This window comes from Melospiza georgiana, chromosome 5, assembly GCF_028018845.1.
Source record: "Melospiza georgiana isolate bMelGeo1 chromosome 5, bMelGeo1.pri, whole genome shotgun sequence".
Classification (NCBI taxonomy): Eukaryota; Metazoa; Chordata; class Aves; order Passeriformes; family Passerellidae; genus Melospiza; species Melospiza georgiana.
The window spans coordinates 55,949,866-55,969,887 of NC_080434.1; the positions used below are offsets into that span (position 1 = coordinate 55,949,866).

Genomic DNA, 20,022 nt, shown 5'->3' on the forward strand with positions numbered 1-20,022 from the left:
CAGTAGTCCTAGAGAAGTAAAAAGATTCAAATATCCTTTCTGTACAGCAATTATTTAAACATTTCACATATTCATTTAAATATCAAATTAGTTTCTAAAGCCAAATTGTTATGTGTAGCAAGAAAACTGAAATTAGTATTTCTGATTTGGTTTTGAAACTAGTGGGCTGGTGGATGTCAGCATCTTACATCTCACTTGTGTTCAAGGACTGGAGAAGAAAAGGAGCTGTCCCAGTTTCCCAGCTCCCAGTCAGGCTGTCAGTGTTGACTGAGACATTCTTTCCTTGGTGTGAACCTGCAGGAGCAGTGGAAAGAAACAAAAAGTTCCTTTTGCACCTGCAAAAGAAGCTTCTGCTTTCAAGCCTTATTTAACACTTCAAAGAAAATCTCCTCCCAGTTGCTTAGCCAAGGACTTCCTTTATAGCTTTGGTAGCATATCTATAGAGAACGCAGATTTAATAGAGTTTTTAAAGTAATCTAATTTCTACCAGTACTGTTTTAACTTTAAAATTAACATAATTTGAAGAGTAAAATGGAATATTTAAAATACACTGAATTTTAGTAAAAGCACCAATTAAATTTAAAAAAAAAAAAACCAAACAGAAGTTTTGAAACAAAGTAAATTATTGTCTAATTTTAAACCCATGGATATTTTTTTCTTATATTGCTAAAGCAGCCATCAACTCTGACCTTTACTGTTATTTTACAACAGCTGAAGAGGTGTCATGGTCATACAGCTGTTGAGCCAAACTAATGCTCTTACTGCTTTCAGCAGCAGGAACAGCTATTTACATGCATAAGTAATGGATTTCAGTCAGAGCTCTTAAATGTTGTGGAATGAGTGTTAAATTGAGGAATTCAATTTGGAAGCCAAGTCAGCAGGCTGCCTGCAGAGTGTCTCTTTCCGGTGGGTCAGAGAGGAATCTGCAGCCCCCAGTGCCTGGCGAGGAGCAGCTGGGGGCTTCCTCTAAGGGGATTGCTGGAGCCAGAGGCCATCCCTGGGGATCTTCAGTGGCTCCTGATGGCTGAAAGGGTGGGATTCAGGGAGGGGTGCAGTGTGGATGTCCTGAGGTGAGCCTGTCCTGCTTCAGCCCAGGTGTCATTTGATGGCCACAAGTTTTACTGACCTGGGGGCTCAGCTGTGACAATCTCATGATTTTCACTTAAGTGGCAGAAGAAATGGCAGTACCTTGCTCTGAGACAAGTGACCAAAAGCATTATAGGTTACATTTTTTTGCTGTGGATGCTGTCCTTGTCCTCAGCTAACAGGTGAGGAAACTGAGGCACAGAAAAGTCAAAGCAATTTCTTTATTTTGCTAGGCAATAGCTCAGTTTGGATTATCTATAAGGGAAACAAATGCAATGCAAACTGACTTGTTTCTCTTAACCCTGCCTGTCAGTCTCTCTGCTAAGTTGCTCTTTTTAGTTATAAATTTATGTGTTTGCCATGAGTCTTATAATAAAAAAATTGAAGAGCTGTAAAGCAATCACTTGGTGTCAGCTCTGAGAGATATTGAGGGCTTCCTGCTGTCTTACACCAGTCATTTAGAGAGCCTTGTGTGCTTAAATCAGCCTCTCCCTTACTCAGGGAGAGCTGAGTGCTTTACACCAGCTGTGGGGTGTCAATTGCTCCAGAAGTCCCCTCTGCAGAATACAAACATGGCTTATTTGCACTGCACTAGAAAATATTTTGTACATAGTTGTGGAAGGGTGGATGCTGTGCACAGACTATCAGAACATACTTGTTATCATTCCCTAACTAATTTTTGGGCTGAATCCAGCAAAGTTAATGAAAAAACTGTTATTGAACCCACTTGTGGATTAGCAGATACAATGACATCAGTGAATTATCCTGATTTCTTCTTAACATTTTCTGTATCTTTTTTTTCCCCCTTTCCAGGAATGGGAGATGAAAAATGGAACATAAACATAACAAAGCCAGTCACTTTCCATAAAAGCCTTACCTACTACAGACCAAGACTTAGGCTGCAAAGGACTCACCTGGAAGGTCACATCAAGTGATAAAACATGAGAAGTTTTATAACTCTGTTAAGTTAATGGTAGCTTGGCGCTAATTTGCCTGTATTCCCTCTACTGTATTGCTGTGTAACTACGTGTGCCCCTTTTTATTAGCTGTAACTCCTTGTTTCCAACTTCACTGGTAGAGAAAATGAAAACCAAAAAAAACCCAACCATAGGAACTAAAAAGGAGCATAAAGTCACAGTTGCAAGTTTACTTTGCTGAAGCAGCAAAGAGCCAGCAATGTTAATTATAGTGCATCAGACAGCTGGAACACTGCTGAAGACTGGTGGGAAATCCTGACTCCTGCAGGTTAAAACTGCCTTTGGAACTGTGCCACAGAGCAGGTCTAACTCATCAGCAGAGACTTTGCTGGTGGCTGCTCACATGGCAAAGCAAACCTGAAGAAAAGTGCTTGCAGAGGCAGCAGTGCCTGCTCAGCCCAGCAGCTCTGCAGGGCCACAAGGACTCTGGTGAAGCGTTTTTGGGCGATTTTCAGACAGATGCTTTTGTCATGGGGAGATAAAAAGCTGCCAAACTTCGAGACAGATGCGTTTTTGTACGTTCTTTTTATTGCTGTTCTGAAGCACCAGTCATTTTCAAAGGTCAGGTTCTTGAACTATGACTTGTTCCTGATTTTTTTTAAAGGCTAACAGGTATTTTTAGATACTGCTTCTTTTCTATACATTTTAAAGAAGAAAAAGAAAACAATTGAACTTAGTCCTCAACAGAAAAGAGCGACTCAGAATTACTTATGCAGTCAGTCTTGTTTTGTTTTTTATAATATAGTATTGTTAAACTTGAGGTATAGAACACTGCTGTACTTAGTTTCCCTTGTCTGTTTTCCGACCTCAGCTATTATTTTTGAGGAAGATGGACTGAAAAGGTAATAATTTTCAGACTCTTATAAACAGTTTAACAAATAATTGGGGATTTTCCCAAACAGGGGTCCATTTCTGATTACTAGGAAATAACATCTTGCATTTTAGTCTGTAAAATTACAAAAATCTGTTTGTCTCTTATCAATGTCATTCCTGAGAAATTACATGCAGTAAATTGCCACTGAAGCCCTTCAAAATCTCAAGATTGGTTTTTGAAAATCAGAAGGGGGTTGGAGGAGAATGTATAAATCAGATGGCTTCTTTTAAGTTTTCTCTTTTGTTTTTTTTAGGCCTTTGGAGAGCTTTCAATCATACTCTCAAGATTTTTTTCCTCCTCAACTGTGAGGAGTAGAAAATTAATTTAAAAAATTACCTCAAAATATGAGTAGTGTTTTAATCACAGATGTTAGGGCTGGAGTCTTGATAATTAGTTAAGACTGCAATTAAAATCACAGAAGCTGCCAAGACAGCAGTTATCAAGGATCCCATCCCTTTGTGGCCAAACCTGCAGATTATCTCTTACCTTTAGGAATGGGTGTGTGCAACTCCTGGGGGGTACCCTGGGATTCTCAGCTGAGCTGGATGCCAGAGGACTTCCTGCAGGAGCTTGTGGGATTGGAGGGCACAGATCTGTCAGAAAGACCTGACAGCTGCCAGGAGATGGGGCTGTGTCCTGTTCCCAAATGCATTTAGGGCAGGGACCCCGCTGACCTTAGCAGTGTAGAAATGGGCCCAGCATGAGAAAAGGCTCTTTGCTTCTTGGTACAAAGGGCCACAGGAATGCAGATACAGTAGGAAAGCAAGTGTCAGTGTGGTTTTCATTGAAAACACAATTTTTTAATATTAGTTTAGGTCGCTTACTTATTAACTCTCTAACTCGAGGGCACATTCTGTATTCTGTGACTATGGACTAAACAGCATCAAATTCCCATAAATAATAGCAGAAACAAATTTGAAGCAAAAGTAAGTTCATTTAGGCTTTTTATTTCAAATTAAGTTATTTATTTGTATATTTCAATAAATATTTAATTTATATCTGTACATATTTATAATGCAAATTAGGCTTCTAGTCAAGGTTAGCAGTGATGTAACAATTGCCATTAAGAAGTGGTCCCACATGAAGTAATGCAGAGTAGTCAAAAGCCACATCACTTGTCTTGTTTACCCAATATTGGCATTGTCTCTTTCCACCCCCTTATCCCATGGTTAAAAAAAAAAAAAAAAGAAAAATTCCTTGGCAAGGACAGGTTTTAATCTACGCCTGAGGTGGATGTGAGTAAATCTCTGCCCAGGCAAATGGAAATTGTGTGGTGCAGCCTTCCTGCCCTTTCCTGGGCCCCTGTGGTGCCTGCTGCACAGGGCTGCCCCCTGATCTAAACATCTTCCACTCTTCCTCCAGCAAAGGCTCCACAAAGCCACCACACTTTAGTCTGCTCTGTGTAACAGCCAAGGTTCTGAAAGGAAGAAAACCAAAAAGCTTGGGAAATAACCTCTCTGTAGACCACTCTCAGTGCTGTGAAATGTACTCTGTTGCCTTGAATAGCACTATTGCTGCACAATTTTTTATAAAGAGCAACAGAACCTGTATTTTTCACTGTTTTTAGATTCCAGGATCACCAGGCAAACTCGGCCATAGGGCAGCATGACTTTTGTTTGAAAGGAAAACTCCCGTATTTTGAACCATTTCTATGTCATCTAAGAAAATGTTACACTTGTACTTCCTCACCAAATGCCTGTTACTGTACCAGGTGCTTTTTTAAAATTGTTTGTTTTGTTTGGTTTTTTTTTTAAATGGGTGATGCCTTTTTTTATAAAATCCCAGATCATAACTTTGGGGGATCAAGGGTGTTTTTTTAATGAGATGATTGTGGCAATTTGATTTTTCAAATGGAGAATATTAATTTAGTATCAAGTTTTGTTAGACACTTTCAAATTAATTGGCCAAGGGTGTATGTTGTATGATAATGTTCTCATATTAAGAATGTAATTATTTCCTTATTGTATTTTTTAAAAAACAAAATCATATTTAAAAAAAATCTCTGTGAAAAAAAGCATGATAGAAACATGAAAAAAAAGGTTTTGTTTTATTTTTGTTATTGGATATGTTGGCAGTGCCCATTTTAATTGACTGTAAATATAGCCTTTCTACTGTATTTCTCAGTGTATTTAAGTTCTTTCTGACACACATTCATGGACACTTCTGTTAAAAAAAAAAAACAAAAGTCCAAAATAGACCCACCTTCAAATGTGTGTCTTAGTAGCTTCAACTAACTTTATGCCTTTCTAGTTTATTCTTCAGAAAGTCTTGCAAAGTGTGAAAAAAGACTGGCACCTGGTGGGTGCGACAGATCCGAGACCATTATTAATAAAGTTACCTGTCAAAAAAAGGATTTGCAGTGTTGTTTCTTGGTGTTGGTCAGTTCCAGAGGCACCCTAAGGTGGCACCTTAGCAGCTCTCCCACAATAGTCAGAGCTCACCTGAGAACCATTCTCCCATGCCAGTCAGTTTAAAAATGTTTGGACTTTATCATGAGTGTTTTTTGGCATCAGTTGTATCCCCATTTAACTGAGCAGTGACCTCCTGCAACTTGAATGTCCAAGGACTCTCTTGGCAATGGAAATGTGGAATTTGATGTATTTAGAGCTCATAGCAGCACTTCCTGCTTGCCTGTTGCATCTGCACCAGCTTGCTTAGATGTCAACTCCACTAATAAATTATGCAATATGTAAAACATTAAAAATTACCTCTAAGAAAGGAAAGTGGATTAAAATTAAACTGAGCTGATTATGAGGCTACTTAAAGATGAATGTAGCAATTTCTTGTAGATGACTGACAGATGAGATTGAGAAGTGTTAAGCTGTAATTACTCCTTGCTGCTTTTCTTAGATTTTGCTCTTGCTCCTGTTACACCACAATTATTACCAAATTTATAAAGTAAAAAGCTTAAGTAGAATATGCATTTTATTTTCCCAAACTGAGGGAAGCAGTATTCTAAAGTAGTTAATTGGGTTTTTTCCTGTAGTTACAGCCTCCAAGATCATAATGAAGCTTTAATAGGTATGTCCATGTACTGCATAATAACAACTAAAGACAAAAAAATAAATGAAAACAAACAAAAATTAACCTAAAAACACAACAGGAAAAATTAAAAAAAAAAAAAACACCTGCTATAATCCTGTGGTCTAAAATGCAGCAAGTATCTCTAGTCTCTGTCTGATTCACAAGACTTGCAGAAGCAAGTGGCAAAAACGAGAAAACCACCTGCAGTGCTGGTGTCTCAATTATCTGCATTTGTAGCTATACTACATTATCCAAATGGCTCTGACTGCATAAATAGATAAACTCTATGGGAGATGGTACAAGGGCACAGCAATCCCTCCAGACAAGGAAAAATCCTATTCATATTACAGTGAAGTTCAAGGGAAAAACAAAGATAAGGTCATTCCAGTGTGGAAAAAAAAAATAATCTTGAGGAGGGGATTGTGTTAACAGGTTATAAAAATGGGGAAAATATTCCCTGCCACTAACAGTACAAACAGTGAGGGTATCTGAATCAATGATCAGGTTCAAAACAACTGCCCGATTCAGCTGCAGAACTTGTCACAGAATTTTATCGATGCTAAAATCTTATATGGGTCTATAAACAATAAACAAAATTCATGGCAAAAAGTAATTACTTAAAACTATCAAACACAAAGCTCCCTGCTTCAAAACAGAAAAGTCCAGCTCCAGGGAGGCTGGAAGTGTGTTCTGTTTAAGTGTCCTTGTGTGCTTCCCCTGCTCTCTTGACATATTACTACTGATAAATGAAGCTGTTTTCTTTCACAGAAAAATGATTTTTTTTTTACACCAGCAGTTACAAAACATTCCCTTCAATAAAGCCATGTATCCTATTCTTTTCAATTTGACTTCTAAAGCAAGAACCTCTCTTTTAAGATCAAGGTAATGCAAAATTATTCCTTCACAATTTATTAGATAACAAAAAAAAAAAAAAAATCTTATCAAGGGTGTTCCTCATCAGTAATCTGATTACAAGGCAATCATTTTCCTATTAGATTTTGCAGAACCAGTAGAGTTGCAGTTACATGGTCCTGAGCTGAACATAAGCTTAATTTCTGGTTTAATTGCTAATTTTTAAATAGACTGTTAAGTGCCCTCACTGAGTTATTCCTTAGAATTTTTACTTCTTTAGTCTGGTTTTTGCATGTATCACTGATTCTGATTTTTTTTTTTTAAATCAGCTTTTGCTATGATACTGTAATGGCAGGAATGGATCCTTTTATCACTTTCAAAATACACCGTGCAGCATTTGCACTATTTTGCTTCAGCTTTTGAAAACCATGAGGTTTTCAAAAAGAAATGTTTCAAATGTACTGTACCAGAGTACATACATTTTCTCCACAGCAGCTGGATCCGTAAGAAAGCAAAACTTCTTTCCAGGCATAAATCACATACAGCAAAACGTCTTTCAAGGCATAAATTTATGTATTTCAAGGCATAAATCACAAAAAAAAAAAAAAAAAAAAAAAAAGAAAAGAAAAGAAATCAGTGTCTTAATGGAAAACAGGCAAAAATATTGCCTGTTGTTTATGCCTCAAAAGTTTTATTAGTGACATGATTTATGATGATGTTGAAATCAGTTAAGCTTCAAAATAATATAGCAATTAATATGACTTTGATGACAATAGCAAGGGAAACAGAAGTGAAGCAATTATTCTTTTCTTTCCACAGAAATCAGTTTCTGAAGTAAAGTAGCCCTTCAGGTTAGATATTAGCAAATTTTATTTGGTATCTCATTTATGGGAACAGCTTGGCTGTGTCTGTTCTCACTCCCGACCTTCCAAATCAGGAGCTTTCCTTGGAAAGAACTATTGGAACATCATTAGAAGTAACTTTATAATTTCTGTGAGTTTTGCTTGTATTTATATCAGAGCACTAAATTTGGAAAATGAGATGTTATTTGAGATTCAACAGTCTGCTTTTGTAGAGATAAATTGCCGTTAAAGTCTCAGCTAGCCACAGTATAGGATTAGAGAACCTAAAATGACAAATTGCAGTGTTTCCCAGCTGGGCTGCACAAGCTTCATTCCTGCATCCAGCCTCACACTGAGCATGGTGTGCCACAGGGAAGGGTCAGAGTGCCCACGCCACAGGGCTCCTCCAGCAGGCACCCTGGGAAAGTGCTCAGCTAGGGCAGACTGGGAAAATTCAGTTTCATCTCATCAGAATTATTTTTCTTTTTAGTTATCCATCTTTGGATCCTCAAAATATATCCACCCTGTGAATAAATAATCCATTTGTGGTCCTATTAAAACTTCATTGCAGTCTATAAAATTTGTATGGCTAATTAAAAAATCAGTAGATGATAATCCATGTTGCTGTTTTATCCCAGTATGAGGTTTAATAAGACTTCACATTGCACATCCACAACAATTAGAGCACCTCTGGTTTTCCCTGCTGTGGGCAGCAGGCAGTGCAAAGAACATCAAGTATTTATTCTACCAGTCTCAGACTTTCCTTGGGAAGGCACCAAGCTACAGAGCAGCAAGCAGCTCTCAGCAAACCATAAACTCTATTCCAGGCTGAAAATAACAGCTGCACCAAAAGCAGCTCAACTCTAAAGTTTGAAGCAGGAAGGAATGCCCAAGCTGTAGGGATGGAAGGCATCTTCTAACTTTAGCAATTCAGTGACCTTTGCAAAGACAGAGAACACTTGCCAGGACCAGTAGGAGAAAATCTTTAGGACATTAAGGGCAAGACTTCATAAAAATATACTACATAATTATGCATTTAATTTCCAAAGACTGTAGCAGAGTGAAGTAAATATCATATGTAGCAGCTGGGCATGTCCAGTGGGCATAATTCTGAGAATTTTGGTTTTCCTGGCTTTGTAAATGATTGAATATAGTTTGTAGCTTAGTTTTATTTTGAGTCAAGGCCTGATCCTTACACATGGCTACATCTAGTTTAAGGGCTAAATTTGACTTGCAGACCCCTGAATTTTGCAAAGAGAATGCAGCTTCTACAGCACAGGCAACTCCTTAGGAAAACAGTGGGATCAAGGAAGGGCAATTAATGGAAAGAAGAGATTGGAATAAAGGCACGGGCAGGGCAGAACACACATTCCTCTGTTCTGCTCTCTCACAGGGAGATGAAGGCTGAGCCCTATGGAATTCTTCAGCAGGACAGACACGCTCAGCCTCTGATGTTACAGAACAGCCCTGCATGGCTTCTGTCTCACCACAGGATGTCACCCTCCACCAGCTACACTGCAGACACCTCCCAGGAAAAGGCAAAAGGACTTTTCCCTCTTTTCCTAGGAATGGAGTCGAGCTGCAATGATAGAGGATGAAGTGGAGTGGCTAAAGAGGAGGAGAATGAAGGTTTGCTGCAGCCTTTGAGCTCAGTGTTGCAGAGCTGAGTCGTTTGCTGCTAAATACAGACACACAAACTCTGGGGACTGGTTAAACCATTTTCCCTCCACAAACCCCATGAGAAGCTTCAAAAGAAAAACAAAGCAATCAATAGTTTAGAACCAAATTTTATTAAAGAAAAACCTGGAGTGCAGGTTCTCAGGACAAATGCATACCTTTGGATGCAGTGGAGTACACAGGTACGTATACAGTAGTTTGCCTGCTACATGTTTGGAAGCTGAAAGAGACCGTGATAATCTGTACTGCACAGTTCATCACCATTGTTAAAATTTGCCAAAAATTTGCTTGTGGATTGCTAACAGATACTTGGTTATGTGTGTGCACTACATATTGCACAAGGGTTTTTGATTAAGCTATTACTTGTGCAATTGGATCACAGTTAAGTGTTACGTCAAGCATATTCAAACATATATTTGTCTCCTTTTCTCAAAAACAGCACGTCACTACAAAACTGCCATTAAATGTTACATATTTACAAAAATATACAAATAACACTTTTCCACATTTTTGACAATGCACCAATTATGGATTTATTTCATTCTTCACTTGAGCCCTGTTACTGTATACAAAGAAACCTGCTTAAAGTCAAGGTCACCTGAAACAAAATTAGGAGAAGGCATGTTCTCTGTTTTCACAAATATAGAATGTGCAAAGGCAGAGGGAGAGGGCTGTGTAGCCATGTATGTTAAAGGTAGGGGTTAGAGCATACTGATGACTGCTGAGAACCTTCACATGGAGTGGAATAACCCCCTGGTCAAAAATTAAGCATTTGCTGACCCAGCAGTCATAAGCAGTTAAAAAAAATTCAGTTCTACCTTGGTTGTAATTAGCTTAAATCTATCCAAAGAACTCTCATGCTAGCAATGGGAATAAAAATTATGGTGAAAATCAATGAGTAACCTGTGAGTAACAGGTGCATTGAGAAGACTGACTTTAGTCCTGCAGTTGCTTTCCAAATCCACTGTGGATGAAATTATTCTGTAACATAAAGCTGAACTGATAATGTCTGTTGAACTGCATGGCCTTAAATGAGGGTAGAATTTGGCCCTGCAATGCTGAATAAACAATGTTCCACATTAACCACAGGGTAGCAACATATGCTCTGTGAATCTTCACAAGACACATATCAAGTCTAGTTTTTATTTTCTAGCCTTTCATATACTTACCAAGAGCTGCAGCACTAATTAGCCCCGAAATATTATTTTGGCTTGGTTTAATTACCATTTATTCCTCTTTTGTTTTCATGGGTAATGCCAGCAAAATCTATATTTGTCTGTCTGTACCTGGATTAAGAGACCTGTGCTGGAACAGCCACAGATGCACTGTAAATAAGCTAGCTTCCATCCTTTGCTCTTAAAAAGGAAAATTCTCCTATTCCAACTCTCACCTCTCAAAATATTCCTCCAATCTAGGATGAAGCAATATTGCTAGTGCTGCTTCATATATACACCAAGTTAATTTCAGTTAGGTGAGGAAGGGCAATTCCTGATGCCTCCTAAACCCACACTTGCAATGCACTAGGGTGGTATTCTTTAAAACCACCTTCTGCAAAGAAACTTACCAAAGTTTAATGGAAAGATAAATCACAGATGCTGTACATATTTGTTAAAACAACTGGTAGGTAAAACAAAAAAAGTGGAAGTTTCCTAAAGCACTCTGCCAGATGATCCATTTCCCCACCCTCTTCCAATCTGCTATTCCTCTGTAAACTTCTTGTATTTATTTTTCCTCAGCCACATGGAAGAGGATGAAAATTAGTTAATCACCTTTTAACATCAACCCAGTTTTTTGACAGAATGACAATCAGAGAAAAACAACTCAGACTGGGATCAAGAGAGGATAATTCAAGTATACTTCTCCATTTGATTATGTTTTCCCTCCAGAGCCTTCTGCACTGCAGCAAGCACAACCCATGACTTTACACCCATGAGGAAATAAATCACAGCCTGTCAGTGACAAATGAAAAAAAAGGATCTGTACTCAAAGGCCTGGTGTGTATATGAAATGGAGGAACTCTCTGTTCCTAAAATTAAAATTTCTAGTCACATGTTCAGTAAACTCCAGTCATTGGCGTTTACCCTCAGGAATACTACACCAGCTCCATTCATCTTCTTTAAACATTATAAAATTACAGCTCATTCAGGCATTCTAGCAAATTACATTTCAACAGTATAAATGCAAGAGACAGACTCTACAAAATAATTCTTTTCCCTTGTCTCCTAGCTCAGTGCTGTGCTAGGGAGGAACACCATTAGCAAATGACCCCCAATCATCTGGAGCACTCACAGAGGCATCTTGACTCCTAAAGCAACATCTTTTCCATGCATCTCAGGTGGGATGTTGCTGCAAGTCAGATCAGTCTTAAATTATAGGCAGAGATGGTGATAATTTTGCATGTTGCTCGTGCTGCATCAATTTAGACTCATGGTTTAAAGTCTCTGAATGCAACTAACAAAATAAAATAGTTGCCATCATAAATCAAAGTGTCAAGACTTAACCAAAACAAAATCAACAATGTGTAAAACCATACACACTGGTAACACTGACTTTCTCCCTGCTTTTCCTTGTCCTCTTTAGTCCTGTGCTCCCTTCCCTCCGCATCTCTCTCACTTACACTCCCTAAGACAGGCTGTACTCTTCCAAGATACCACTGGGCTTTTCAATGATCTTACTCCCATTACATTCTCCAAGCTCCTCCAGCATGATGATTCTGCCAAATATGTATGGTGACTTTGCTTAAATTTGTATTTTATGGAACTTGAATCCAAGCCATTTTCCCCACCCTCTAGTAAAGGTTTCATACAGACCCATTCCATAAACCTGTCAAGTCAAATGGCTCCTGACCCTCTATTAACAAAGAATTCTCTTTACTCCACCTATTGTTCATCTTTGGGTTGTAACAATTTCTCGAAAGGCTGTGTCTCAGCATGGGTCTCAGCATTTCCCATACTGAAATACAAATGCAGCCCAGTGGTCTGGCAAGGTGCTCTACCCCTGCTGCAATTCTGTACCTGCCAGACTGCAGGGTTGGCAAAGCAAGCCAGCCCTTGCTGTGCTCCAGGAAATTCATGGGAACACCATCTCTCAGCCTGTAACCCAAAAGGAGGCAGAGGAAGATATATGTGAGATAACAGATAACCATCTTTGCCAGTTAAATACATAATATTACTACAGACCAACAGCAAAACCAACATATACACTGGTGAGAGAGGGAATGCTGGGTTTTATTCTTCCAGGGAGCATAATACCCATCCACATCTCAAACTACAAGCATGTGCTCTCTGGGATGAACATCTGAGAGAAGTTCTTGAGAAGGAAAAGATAGGAATTCCACAAAGGTTCAGCGAAAATGGGAGCCAAAATTAAAGCTGAAAGGATTAAAAGATACTGAAGTGGGAAAGAAGCAGGAAGGATGGACTGCAGTGACACAAAGCACAGGGAACCTCATCGACTCAGACAATACAGCAGAGCTTAGAGGAGAGGCAGGGAGGGGGAAGATTGTAATTCTTGCTATCAGCTGGGACACAGTAGGGTGCATATCCAAATAGAAACACAGACAGAAACATAAAGCAGAACAAAAAGCAAGGAAGAAAAAGTGAAGTGTAGAAAGCTGTCATCTGGAGAAGCCAGGCAAGGCAGAGCCACAAACAGCAGCAATAATGAAAGAGAACAAAAGGCCTACAAAACAGGGGTGGGGGGAAAGGAGGAGAAACAGAAAAGAGTGGAAATTCGGCTTTTTTTTTTTTTTTTTTTTTTTTTTCTAGTTTCAGAAGCTACTTGGCAAAGATTTGGAAGCATTAAACAATGCAGGTAACTTCAGGAACAGTCACTTTGCTACTTCAGCATAGCAGAAGATTAACCCCCAAGACAGGAGTGTATTTACAAGTAAATGGAGCCAATGGATTTGGAAACTTGCTGGGCAGTTTGTTTGTGAAGATATTCTGTAATTTTAACCATTTAAAAGCCCTAATGTGAACCTGAAACATAGAGGTGGTGTATTACAATATTCTCCTTTGGAATAGTTTTACCATGTTACTGATGTTTGAGGTCACGGTTCCTCTGCACAGTCCTTTCTATTCAAAATCCATAAAAAGAATATCTCAAAAGCCACATGGATATAAGCCTGCTGTTTTCCTGTATGAGCTGCCCTCATTAAAACTATCTCTTTCACCATTTCATAAAGATTTCATTTTTAAACTCTTTTAATCAATAGGCAGTGTGAATTAATACTTTTTCTAAAAAGCGAATAAGCCAATTCATTTGCTTTGATCTGCAAGAGCAGACACTGTCAGAAAGAACTAAATATAAGTATCAAAAGCTGGCTAAAATTAGCAACAAATAACATAGAAACATTAAGACATGTTAAGAAAGTTATTTGGAATGCCTGGCCTTCCTGGTGATTAATATACTCATTATACCATTAAAAATATGTGCAAAAAAGGCATATTATTTAAGCAGTGCCAGGTACTGCTGCTTGTATTATTGCTGCCTAACAGGGCTTTATGTCCACTGTATTGCAAGTAATCAGAGTAAAGATGCAAATTCTACAGAAACTCAGAAATCAAGGCTGATCAAAACAAATGAAGTTTGTGTGAAATGCAAGTGTTGCAAAGAAAAAATATTAAGCAAAATTACTTGTGTAAGGGAAAGAATGCAGGGCTCTCTGACAGGGCTAGTAAATGTTCTTCTAAAAGAAAATCAATCTGGAAGGAAGAGAGGCAAAGAGTTTGCAATTAAGAGTATGTATTTTTAGAGATACTACTAAAAAGTATTTAATGTAAACCATAATAGCTCTTTGATAAGGATTTTTTCACACAGCTATATTGTTGTATTTCAGAGTACATATTTCTAACCCTTCCAGTATTTCTTATGTTAGAAACAGAAGATTATCACAGCTACCAGCATATACACTAGCTGGAAACAGTAATACTGATAAGCTTCACATATTAAAAAAAAGGGATGAAAAGAATGGAAGTCATACATGGCTCCACAATTCATAGTTTAAGTAATTTGCTACTCCATTTAACAGGAGGAAAAAAGCTGGGACTGAAGACTTACAGAAACGAGATCTCATATTAAAAATCATGAAACTGACTTGCTGTACATATCTATTTCAATGGAAAAATATTCCAAGAGGATGCATTCTTTACCCTCCAGAGCAGCCTGAAGTACCATTACAGGCTCTTCTTATCCCAATAACCCTCTCTGCTTCTGCAATACACTTGAAAAGAAGGAACAAATAGCAACTTTTTCTGCACGACATTCCCATCCAGATTTGGGAAATGGGCTGTTCTAGGCTATCTATCATCAGCTGGGGACAAGGGCTGGCTTGGCACAGAAGAATACAAATATGAGAGACCACAGCTTGACATTTCCCAAAGACTGCAGGGTTAGGCTATTAATTGCAAAAGCTAACCAGGGGTCTGACTTATTTGTCACTTTGATGATTATAGTCTAAAAATAAGTCAAAAACATTACAGGAATAAAAATGCAGTTAAATGGCACTGAGAGGGCAAATGCTAAGAAATTGAAAGGAAATAGAGAACATGAAAATACAAACTTAACATTAAGATGATTGTCTGAGCATACCTCACTTATAGTCAATTAAATGCCATTCTAATGAAAGTTTTAGGCTTTCTCAGACTAGTTCTGGCTATGTGCCAGTCTCTTGAAGAAAGTTGTAGAAGCAGTGTGCAACTGGGACTAAAACAGAGAAAATGAGCCAGGAGGAAGCTTTTTGGATGGACTTAAAAGACAAAACAAAATTTTATATCTCAAAAATCAAGATTTATAAGGGTAAATGCTTATAAATTTTGTCCTGGTGGAAATCCAATATTTTGAGAGAAATGGGCACTTACTTTCATCTAAAATGCTGAAATAAAAATGAATATGGAAACAATATAGTGGTATCAATCAATATACAATAAAACAACTACAATAACTCCAACTGGAAGGAACTGTACAATGAAATAAAATGTTTAGTCTCTCTTTTCCCCTGAAGTCTCATTAATGAAAAAATTACAAAACTTTTTTAATAGGAAACATAGAAAAAAAATCTATGACTGAAATTGTCATTGATTATATCTACTTAGAAACATTGACTTGAAATAACACTAGAAATTCAAAACTTATCAGAACCTCTGGTTCATCATCAAAAAGCTACTGCATGTATTTTATTACTTATAAGGATTTTCTTTTTCTCCAACATTTTTTTTTCAGCATGTATCTGTGTAACGAGGATGGAAATTACTGCAGTTCCATTCTATTGATCTCTATTGAAGATACAGCCTACAGTAGTAGAGTTTTCCCACTAAGAGAAGGTCTCATTGGACTGAAAACACAGCTAACCATGATAATCATGTCAGATGAAACCTGCTTTGCACTAGGAACTACTAACGGCAAAGCAATGATTTGTCTTTCTCTACAGGACAGTTAGCTAACAAATCATTTACTTTATATGAATAAACAGCTCACTCCTCATTACACCAGTCATTGAAAGAAGAAAATGCATCAAGAAGGATTTAATTCAATGAGAATATCATAAAAGAGTTCCAAGAAATTGGATGTGAATTGTGGATAACAACAACATCTCGCCTCAGGCCGTCTGTTTCTTCGCAGCCATTTCCACCACCCTCTTCAACAGAGTATAAAAATATACACTGGTTTATATTGCTTATATTATTGAAAAATTAATTAACACTGTGTGCATTTTCCCTAAATGTCCTCTGAGCATTTCTGAGTATTTTATATGGATGGGCTGTTCCAATGGCATATAAAACATTTAATGTCAAAAGCGAAAGCAAAGACAACAGCTGTAAATCTTGATGGTTCTGTTAGAATGCTTCGGATCATACTGCTTGGAGCACTCTGAAAAGTACAGAGTGTTACTGAAATTGCAAATACATCAGATTTTAAAAAGGCCAAAATATGCCAATGAGGCCAGCACTTTGCCAGTTTGTTTAGATTTAGTATAGCTCAATATCAGTGCTGATAAATATCACTGTACCCATTTTTATAAGGTTTTTGAGCAAATAACAATGCAGAGAAGTGAGTTCACAATACTAGTGCGCAACAGCAAATTCACAGGCAATGTTGCAGTGCTACCACATAACAGTATGTTCCAATAGCAGTGTTTAAATAAAATTACTTTTTTTTCTTTTTTACCAGTGATGCATCTTTTTTGAATTATGCATTTTTTACATTTATACATAATTGCAGCTGGTTTCAAGAGAGAACTTTTAAGAACAATGATAATTACAAGTGAAACAAAGAAAGTGAAACCATTAATAATTTATAGTAACAAAATTCTTTTGCTCTGATGATCCTGAACAAACAGTTATGAATTTAGCCTCACAATACCCCTGTGAGGTAGGTAATTTCTATCAGTCCCATTTTACAGTTGGGGAAACCAGAGCACATACAAGGCAAGTAAATTGCTCAAAGTCTGGGTACAGAATCCAGGTATCTGACAGTCATCTTCTGTTTCTTAGCCACCACATCACCCTTCCCCACTAAAAAAGATAACTAAAATATGTACAAATACTGCATGTGTGCATGCACACATGTGTGACTAGCACTTGTGCACAGAAGCACCTCTGTGTTTCTGAATATTCATGTGTCAGGATTTTAGATACATATAAAGAATAAAAAGATATTTATTCTTTATATGTATCTAGAGATTTTAGAACTAGCACTAGTGAGTCTTTTTATTCACAGATAAACCAAGACACCATGAATGAGAAAATGGTAATAATACTTTCTCAGTTTTAAAATAATTCATTTAAAAATTATTCTTGCAAGGAAATCAAAGGCTTCCTTTATTATCTGCTGGGTATTATTAATACAGTTATGGCAACACCAACATGTCTTTAGAAAACTGTTTTTAAGACATGACAAACCAACCTCACAGGAGTGCTGTATGAATCAAATTAATAAGCACTGGAAAAAATTATTACAGGTACTAGACTGTGCTAAGTGTTAATTAGAGAACCAAGCAGTTAAATATTCTAAGTTCCAAAAGACTCCTGTGATCAGAGACACAAATCACCCTGAATTGAATGTATCAAAGTAGCTGTTAAAGCATAAATTAGTTGTGTGACCTAGTTCCAACAGAGTCCTTTGCCAGTCAGACTCACCATGTGAGAACAACCCCAAGCAGGAGCTTCCATCCCATTCCTTGTCTATGAAGCTGGTTTGTCACTCACCTGCCCTATACAAAAAATCTATTTCAGATTTATTTCACAGGAACAAGTAAGATGGTCACAATGTTATTTTATTCTCTGCTCCAGCTCATTTCTACTAGAAAAAGCAAGAAGAGCTGGTGAGAAGAGAAAGCCCCTGGTGCAACGATCCCAAGAGTTTCCAATTTATAGCATGTTTTGTATATGCACCTCTCTTCAAAACACCCAGACTCAGATACATTTAAGACCTTGGATTTCCACAGTCTGGCACACAACAGTCAGCCAGGGCATTGCTTCTCTGTTAATAAGTTTACATGGCACTGTACAACTAAATAGGCAGAAATCTTAGAACAATTTTTGTAATTGTTTTCCTGAGCGGTTTGCAAGTGCTTTTCAGAATCTTCACTCTAACTTCTCCACCTAGCTCCTTACAGTAAATTTATAATCTAGATTTTCTTGTGCTTTACTCATACATGCTATGGGGGTTCATGGGAGCCTACAGTACTACAGTGAGTTACTACCTCCCAATCCGCTGCATTTGATGATAATATGCTCTATATTCACAGCTACATGGAAGAATGATTCCAATGCATACACTGATTTTTTTTTTTTAAGACAGTTCTTTTCTATTTGACTAGCCTTCATTATTTTCTGTTTGCATTTCTGGATGATGCACTATCTGTATCCTCAAACAAGGTGGTGTGCGAGCTTGTCACTAGCATCAGTATGACATTCAGTGAGTACAGAGTTATTTATTCTCTATCAAAGGCAAAAAGTGAAGAGATTATAAAGGTTTCTGAGAGAAGCATCCTAATCCCAGGCAGCTGTGACACACAGGATGCCAGACATTTAAACTCACCACACAGCACCGCACTTGTTTTCCTACCTGGCTAAAATAAACCACAGAGAAAAGACAAGAGGAGTGTGGATTCACTGCATCGCCATTCCCTAGGCATGCAGAGGTCAGGACTAGGAAACTCTGACCTAAGTGACAAAACTGGGATTAGGAAACAAGGACCTGACTCACAAACCTTTCTGCAGGCAGCTCCTCCAGAAGCCCTTCCCCTGCTGTCCCTGCAGAAAAAGGGGCCAGTGGTGGTAGGACTGAGAAAGACCCCTGGTGATGGGAAGGGATCAGGAAACCCTAAATCCCTGCCCATCATCCCCATGACCCTTTGGATTGTCAAACCAACCCCCGTGGAAAAGGTCAGGTTGGGGTTTGCCCACTGCCACCAGCAAGGGCAAATGCCAGGGGAAATCCCAAACAGGGATGCCCTGGGAAGGAGATGGAAGTGCTACCCAGCCCTTCCCAGAGCAGAGCTCTGACCCACCCAGCACAGCTGCCCTTATAGGAAGTTTTTTAAAAATAACCATACAAAGAAAACTGTTTAAAAGAGGTATTTACACTCTCTGCAAATTTAAAAAGAGACAGGCCACCAGCCTAGGGTTGAATAGGAGAACTCATCTGGCAGCTGCCATCATCCTAGAGGGGCTCACTCAGGAGAAAAAAAAGAAGAGCAACTAAAATGACTGTCTGCAAGTGAAGGCACCTGGTCTGGAAATAGCATCAAGCTGGTGTTTTTCTTTCACATGGGATGGGATGGGGGGAGATACTGCTGCTGATAGTTTTTCAGGACTTGCTACACTTACAAGAGTATTATTGTATGTTACAAGAAATCCTAATTAACATTTTATTTCCTTTAATCCTCAGAAGGGCCTAAACCTAAATTTGTTAGATTGTCTCACATGTGTTTAAGTTAAGAGCTGGTCTCAACTAGGAGTGCATTTGTCTCTCTCTCAGTCCTTTCCCAGTACAGAAACACTTGGCCTACTAAAAAAATTGTCATTGTGATCAACCATCTTTTCTGGTCTAGTCACTGTGTAAAAATCACCTTTTCAGGCTGAAGACTCCCAGCCTTCCACTGAAAACCTCAATTAAAAATATAATTAAAAAGTTACAGTCAATCATTTTAAAAATAAACATAAAGAAATAGAGCATATACAGAAAAGAAACAAGGTGGCATTGAAGGTGCCTAGGGCTACAAATTTGCTACCATAGTTTGAGTTTCAGTCGAAATGAGTTCCCGAAATGAGTTCCCAGGCCATCGAGTGAGCACAAGACATGTTATCCTTCGCCCTTGGTAACTGAGGATGGATGCTTTTTCCACAGGACTGATAAGAAATCTCCTCTCCATCAGCATTTACAGCCATGTTTGCAATTTTGGGACATCACCAGGGAAAAATAAAACGGTAGAGTGAAGAGTCTTTCGGGTTTTGTGTTCAGCTGCAAATATCAGCTAACCAGGTAACTGTGCATCTCTCTGGAGTTGATGCTCAAAACCACGCCTGAGTGATTGCCTAGGGGAATACAGAAACAAAAGGCCAACATTAGTGCATTTCAGGTACTCCACAATAAATCCCCCTTTTATTGCAGAGACAAGTAAATTGCATAAGAGAGTGTCTTTATCAAACAACAGGTCAGGTGAAGGTTGGTGCAACAGCTCCAT

At 38.3% G+C, this 20,022-nt stretch overlaps 2 protein-coding genes across 8 annotated transcripts in view; one reads left to right on the plus strand and one right to left on the minus strand.

Moving 5' to 3' along the window:
- Window positions 1-4,219, plus strand: part of AFAP1 (actin filament associated protein 1) — a 113,054-nt gene extending 108,835 nt beyond the window's left edge. For both annotated transcript variants that reach the window (XM_058024614.1, XM_058024615.1), the window contains one exon: window positions 1,900-4,219. In XM_058024614.1, the coding sequence (XP_057880597.1) occupies window positions 1,900-1,926 (27 nt within the window). In that variant the 3' untranslated portion in view covers window positions 1,927-4,219. The remainder of the gene's footprint in view (window positions 1-1,899) is intronic.
- Window positions 4,220-9,426: 5,207 nt separating this feature from the next.
- Window positions 9,427-20,022, minus strand: part of SORCS2 (sortilin related VPS10 domain containing receptor 2) — a 535,446-nt gene continuing 524,850 nt past the window's right edge. For all 6 annotated transcript variants that reach the window (XM_058023757.1, XM_058023756.1, XM_058023755.1 and 3 more), the window contains one exon: window positions 9,427-19,873. In XM_058023757.1, coding sequence (XP_057879740.1) covers window positions 19,809-19,873 — 65 coding nt within the window. In that variant the 3' untranslated portion in view covers window positions 9,427-19,808. The remainder of the gene's footprint in view (window positions 19,874-20,022) is intronic.